The sequence below is a fragment of the Asparagus officinalis genome, chromosome 8, assembly GCF_001876935.1.
Source record: "Asparagus officinalis chromosome 8, Aspof.V1, whole genome shotgun sequence".
In the NCBI taxonomy this organism is placed as follows: Eukaryota; Viridiplantae; Streptophyta; class Magnoliopsida; order Asparagales; family Asparagaceae; genus Asparagus; species Asparagus officinalis.
The window spans coordinates 82281178-82288384 of NC_033801.1; the positions used below are offsets into that span (position 1 = coordinate 82281178).

Genomic DNA, 7207 nt, shown 5'->3' on the forward strand with positions numbered 1-7207 from the left:
CAAAAATATATTAAAAATACCCAATAATGAATAAGAGGGAAAACAAAAAATTCCATTCATTAATAACATCAATAAATAAAATTACACCATCCTCAAATATTCAATACTAATAACAAGATTTAATATCCTAATCGTTCCAAAGAAAAATACATGAAACTATCTAAAACTAATTAAAATAAAAGTTTGTGGAAGACACATTCTTTCATCTCTAATCATCGTCAAATTAAAGAAGACTCGAGCTACCCCCCTCCTAATCTTGCATGGATAGCCTGAAAAATTTAAAAAATCACATAATTAAGAAATATCAATTAAGAAAATATTATCTTATTAAGTAAAATTCATATTTTTTAGTGCAAGTAGTCAATCATAAAAGTATATAAGAGATTTTACAAAAAAATAATTACCTAATCCTGCACACGTTCTTGAGTTTGAGGAGCCAATGAAGATGATTGCCTAAAAAAAAGTTCTTGCATAGCTTTCACTTGTGACTCCAACTCAGACATCCTTTGTTGTTGTTGCTCCTGCTCATCTAAGCGTTGTTGAAGCATCTGGTTCTTTCTCTTTTCTTCTATAACCCGTGCTTCCAGATCAGATCGACTAGGGAGCGGTCCTCTCAAATCTTTCAAAGTAGTCCCACCACCAAATACAGTGATGTGACCATGAGATTGCTTCCCCCAGATTTTCTCAACTATCTCAATGTCAGAAAGTGAAGGGTTTGCTTGTTTGACTTGAACAATTTCATCCTATAAAAATTAAATTCGTATGTTAGTACTATATAATGCATCATTATCAAACTTAAACACATATTCTACTTACATATTTATCTTGATCCCCATTTTCTAGTGTTTCATTAGCTTTCTTTCGAGTTTCATGAAACATTTTTGCCACATCAGGTGGATTTCCTGACTTGCCACCCTTATTCAAATATTAAATACAAATGAGTACAACATCAAACTAAAAAACAAAGTAGTTATAAATAAATAAGAAATTAGTTTTGAATGTATACCAATTCCCACGCAATTTGTCTAAAGGATTTGCTGCCCGTGTGGTGGAGCATCTTTCTTTTGCCTCTGTTAAGTGTATTTTGTTGGCTTGCTTTCTATACATCAAGATTAAAAGATAATTTTAACAATCCAACAATATACATGGAACAAATTAATTAATAAAATTAGGAGATTAATACCTGGAATTTTGAAGAAAAATAATGTTCCTTAACTAGCCAATCCCAGTCATCAACACTCACTTCTATAGGTTTATTTCTAAGTGCAACTTGCAATGAATTTTCTTTCACATATTTCCTGTGCATGTCACCACGCCACTTATTCCACAAATCGCGCAAGTATCTCATTACTGACTCTCTCTTTTGCTCCATGTCATCAGCATCAAATTTATCCTATATCAAATTTGAATCAAAATTTAATTTATAAGAATTAAAAACCAATTGTAAAAAATTAATTTTCAATGTACCTTAATGGATGCCCACATATGATCTTTATTTTGTTGTGGTATTTTGGCCCAATTCTCAACAGCTACTGGGCAAATATTTCTATCTCGAATAATAATTCCAAGATATCGTGAAAATTCTGGTTCAATAGCTCTATTCTGATAAAAAGTAATGATTTTTTTCTCCCCATGTGACAAATTATTCAACTTTAGACACTTATTACTACCACGAGGTGGATTTTTCTTCCTTTGAGAATTATCAGCTGCATACATCATATCATATGTTAGAAACAAGATATAGTTAAAGAAATTGATAAAAATATTTCTTCTTGTAATTAATAAAGAATATACCTTCTTGTCGAGATTCATTTAGTATTACATCATCACTTTGCACTCGATGATTATTTGATTCTGTAAAAAATTGGGCAATTATTAATCCAATCATAAAAAAATAAATTGAAAGATAAAAAAGAAATAATAATAAATTTTAAGTCTCATCAACCTGCAGAATCATCATTCTCTTCATTGTTAGTATTTGCACTTCTCCTGCGATTTTGTGCAAAATTCTCCTCTTCAAAGTTTTCTGAATCAGCACTAAAATTTGTACCCATATTTTGATCTTGTATTGGATTTTGAATATTCAAGTTCTTGTCATGACAAGTACGGAGTTGTTCCCTTCTTAATGAATTTTCTGCAATTGCTTGAAGTCGCTTCCTAATTAATGACCTGGGTGCTAGAAATTGTGCCTTTTTGCTTTTGGAAGTGACTTCTTGAGTTTTCATTTTCCTGCTATGAAAAGGAATTTAAGTATTACACACTATGTATGAAACAAATATCAAAAGAGAAATGAATAAAAGAAGAAGATATCACGAAGGACAAGCATAACAATAAATACATAATACACTAATGTAGAAGCACTTGCTGCAATGTCAAAGCCACATCCAAAATATGAAGAAAAGAACATCATATGTCTAAAAAAGGAATAGTTATAGTGAAGATACAACTTAAATTTTATCTCAATAACACAATATCATTTGTGTTCTATTCTTTAATTAAAGCGTTCTAATTCTCTGCTTGAGTCTTTTTCCTCTTTTTTGAAGTTGAGACCGAATTTACAATAATTGGATCAATATCACTCCTTCTCAAATTGATATAATCATCTTCCAATGATGTTGATGCAATAGCCTGAGCATCAAATGATTCATCTTGCAAATAAGCTTCAACTCCATCGTCTGTTATCCCACAATCATCTGTATCTGGTGGCATATCATAGGAATCACGGGGTTGTGCTTTAAGAACTACATGCCAACCTTCATTGGCAATATCCTCAACATAAAAAACTTGTGATGCTTGGCCAGCAAGTATAAAGTGGTCATTCGTCTTTAGCAAGTGTCGGCAGTTAATACTGATAAATCCATATTTGTCTTCTTTCAAAGCGGTCCCTTTTCCTTTGCCGTGCACATCCCACCATTTACAACGAAATAGAACAACCTTTCTTCTACCAGGATACTCTAATTCGACAACTTCAACCAAAGCACCATAATAATCTATATCTCCACCATCACCAGCATCACCAACAACTGCAACCCCACTACTTTGAGTTGACAAACAATTATCTCGACTTTCTGTATGAAATCGATGTCCATTTATGACAAATCCAGTAAAACATTTAACAATCTTACTTGGACCACGAGATAGTGAAAGTAAGTCATCATCTTCTCGATAACTCTGATAAACCTAAACAAAACCAAAATATGATCAAGTCATGGAACATGTAATAAAATGAACCAATCAAGATATTTAAAAAATAAGGCAAGATATATACGTACTAGAGCTTGGAACCACTCGATAAAGTTCTTATCCCAATCTTTATCATCATAGTGATTTGTGGGTTCTCTCACGAATTCATTGTAGTCCCTACATTAAAATATCATAAATATGATTAACGTTGACTAACTATAGTAAATTTATTAGTAGAATCTTAAACTTTAGTGACTTACTCAATGTGTGGTTGCACTTCATCACAGTTCTTTAGAACATAAATATGAGCTTGCAACCACTCACGTTCATCAAGGTAGCGGGTGGTGGCAGCACCCAATGCCCGCCCACTATGTCTGAAAATAGATAGTTGTGCTTCATTACATTCTCTATTGTCATCTTCATAATTTCTTTCAAGGCGATTAAACTTTGTCTCGAAGCCTTTTAGATATCTTGAGCAAAAAGTCATGCATTCATCTGCTATATATCCTTCAGCAATTGACCCTTCTGGACGTGCCCTATTTCTGATATATGACTTATAAGTATAAAGCTGACGCTCCACTGGGTACATCCATCGAAATCGAACAGGCCCTCCAAGTATGGCTTCAGATGCTAAATGAACTACTAAATGCAGCATAACATCAAAAATTGAAGGTGGAAAAATCTTCTCAAGCTTACATAACGTAAGTGGAATCTGCTCATCAATTTGCTTAAGTTCATCCACCCTTAATGTCTTGGCACATAATATAGTGAAGAATATGGAAAGTTCAATAATTGCTTCACACACTTTTGCATGAAGAAGGCCACGAATCGATACAGGAATCAAGCGCTGCAAAAGAACGTGACAGTCATGACTCTTTAACCCCAAAATCTTACGCTCTTTAAGATTTACACATTGAGAAATATTGGATGAAAATCCATCTGGAACTTTTAACTCCTTTAGAAATCGACAAAATTTGCTTTGCTCTTCTTGGGATAAAGTATAACAAGCTGCTGGCATCACAAGTTTATCTCCTCTCTGGATTGGATGTAACTCCGGTTTTAAACTCATTGCTTGTAAATCGAGACGGGCTTTGATATTATCCTTTGTCTTTCCTTTAATGTTCATGATTGTTCCCAGCAGACTATCACAAATATTCTTCTCAATATGCATGACATCTAAATTATGTCGCAATAAGAGAGTTCTCCAATATGGCAAATCAAAAAAAATACTTTTTTTATTCCAATTATCTCCCCGTCTTTCGTGTGATATTTTAATTTTCTTCTCTGGATGATTGGTCAAGGTGATCCCTATAAGATCTTCCACCTGCTTAAGGATGTCATCTCCGGTCAGCTTCGGCGCTGCATACCCTCTCTCCCTAGTGCCATCAAATGATTTCTTATCCTTTCTCCAACTGTGATTTTCATCAAGATAGCGACGATGCCCCATATAGCTCTGCTTGCCTCCATATTTTAACCTGATAGAGTGAGTGTGCTTATTACAACAAGGACATGCTAATTTCCCCTTAGTGCTCCATCCAGATAAATTTGCATAAGCAGGAAAATCATTAATGGTCCAAATTAGTGCTGCACGTAAAATGAAATTCTGTCTCAGAGATACATCATATGTTCGAACGCCTGAGGCCCACAACTCCTTTAGTTCTTCTATCAATGGTTGTAAGTAGGTGTCAATAGCATCTCCAGGACCAGTTGGACCAGGAATGAGCATAGATAAAATAAAATTAGATTGCTTCATGCACATCCATGGTGGTAAGTTATATGGTACAAGTAAAACGGGCCATATGCTATAAGAAACTTTTGAATTTGTGAAAGGTTGGAAACCATCACTTGCAAGACCGAGCCTAACATTTCGGGGCTCTTCGGCAAAGCTTTCATGTAGCTCATTAAAGTTTTTCCAAGCCTTAGAGTCAGCTGGATGCCTCATCACTCCGTCCTCAACTTGTCTTTCATGGTGCCATCTCATATCAGAAGCTGTCTTCGAAGACATGTAAAGCCTTTGCAATCGTGGCTTAAGAGGAAAATATCGCAATGTCTTTTGTGGTATTTTTTTACCATTTGCCTTTCGCTTGATCTCTTTTCCATGTTTATCAAGTTTCCATCTAGAAGCACCACATCTCTGACACGTATCAAGACCTTCTTCATTTTTCCAAAACAGCATGCAAGAGAATGGACACGAATCAATTTTTTCATATGATAGGCCAAGGTCTCGGATTAATTTTTTGGCCTCGTCATACGAATTAGGCAGTGTTGATTCCCCTGGCAATAGCTCCTCATTCAAAAACTGGAGCAACATTGAGAATGATTTATTACTCCACCTATTTAGGCTCTTTATGTGAAGTAGTTTCACTAAAGCAGATAACTTTGAACATTTAGAGCCTTCATACAAAGGTTTCTCGGAGTCACCTAAAAGACTGTAGAATTGTTTTGCATGTCCATCTGGTTCCTGCTCAAGAATATCCTGACTCGACGTGGCATCAGGTGCAACAACGCCAGTTGAATTATGAAATAAATCTCCAATCATTTCTTGCATTTCATCGTCACTCTGGCTTTCTTCTATCATTTCTTCTTGTTCTTCATCAAACTCCGAAATGGACTCACCCTGTCTTTCGCCGTGATGACACCAAAATCTGTAGTTTTTAATAATTCCATGAACAATCAAGTGGGTCTTTACCGACTCACGATTACCAGACTTCACATTGCTGCATTTAACACATGGACATCGAATTTCAAAGTCTTCATCCTTTTCATTAAAACTATCCAACAGCTTCTCATATGCATAGTCTAAAAACTGATCAACCCCTTCTTTATATTTTGGATCAAGTCTATCATCATCTACTAGGTCCATCCAATCTTTATTCGGCGCCATTTCAAGCAATGTACTAAAATTTCCTGAAAAATATTTCAACCTCTTCAAAAACTAAACACAAATAAATGCTTAATTTTATGTAGAGACTCATATGTTCAGATATATGGTCATTCTAATGCAAAGAAGTTAACCTATATATGGTGTCATTCAGAAAGTATTTATTTATGCAATTATAGGGTCAATTTAAAGGCAAAAATACTACCATATAACAAATTAGTAAATAGAACAAATTAGTAAAAAAAAAACTCATTTTCCTTTCAAAGCACATGTGACATAGGAACTATGATTATAACTAACAAAATGACTTGTTAATGGAAAGTGGTATGTCCAAGCTTGACAAGTACATCTGAATAGCTAAAGAAATAATCATTTAAAATTCATTTAACTTAAGTAAATACCACACATTTATAGGGTATATAATTGCAACATGTATAGGGTATATAATTGCAACATGTATAGGGTATATAATTGCAACATGTATAGGGTACTTTAAGCCAATATAATTGCAACATGTATATAATGATGGTCAACTGGTCTCTTCACTAATTTTGGTCGTTAAATACTAGATTTCTTGTAGCGATGAACATTTGAGTGAGCAGTCAAAAGAGCGGGGATTGAGTAAGGATTTGGACAACACGTGAAAGTGGAGATGTAGACGGAGTACGTGAATAATAGAAATATCATAGTTTTAAGAATAAAGAACTTTTGAATACTATCTTGTCTGCCATTGGAATTCTCCAAATCTAGATAATGATCATGATGACCAATGCTTGTCAATTTGTTCCAATAATTTCCTTAAGCAATTACTTATCGGTGGGATTGGTATAAGTTTTTAAACAATCATATAAATATTTTTTTATAGGAAGAATAGAATCAAAACTTATTTGCAAATTCATAAATGTTTTTTGCTTTAATTGTTACAAGGGGGTACTTAAGTGCAAAGTAGTTGAAACTATAGGGTCTGTACTAAAATCAAACAGTAACTGCAAAAATTACCTTCGAGGAATCAATTTAGCAAATTCATAAATATTTTTAAACAATCATATAAATGTTTTAAGAAATAAGAGACCGTAACTGAACAAGTTTTTAAACAATCATATAAATATTTTTTGATGGAAAGAATAGAATCAACACCTATTT

The 7207-nt window shown here is 33.9% G+C and overlaps 2 protein-coding genes and 1 long non-coding RNA gene across 3 annotated transcripts; all 3 read right to left on the reverse strand.

Moving 5' to 3' along the window:
• Window positions 883-1245, reverse strand: LOC109822260. Its single transcript, XR_002242063.1, has 3 exons — window positions 1184-1245; window positions 1007-1099; window positions 883-915 (listed from the first exon to the last, which is right to left on the reverse strand). It is a non-coding gene; the product is annotated as an uncharacterized LOC109822260 (long non-coding RNA).
• On the reverse strand, window positions 1453-2134 carry LOC109822259. The gene is made up of 3 exons (XM_020388430.1): window positions 1946-2134; window positions 1795-1854; window positions 1453-1706 (listed from the first exon to the last, which is right to left on the reverse strand). Exons 1-3 carry the CDS (start codon window positions 2052-2054, stop codon window positions 1459-1461), a joined length of 417 nt encoding a protein of 138 aa, XP_020244019.1. The 5' UTR covers window positions 2055-2134; the 3' UTR covers window positions 1453-1458.
• LOC109821443 lies at window positions 2353-6067 on the reverse strand. Its single transcript, XM_020387628.1, has 3 exons — window positions 3444-6067; window positions 3273-3360; window positions 2353-3180 (listed from the first exon to the last, which is right to left on the reverse strand). The coding sequence occupies exons 1-3, from the start codon at window positions 6065-6067 to the stop codon at window positions 2506-2508; spliced, it is 3387 nt and encodes a 1128-aa protein (XP_020243217.1). The 3' UTR covers window positions 2353-2505.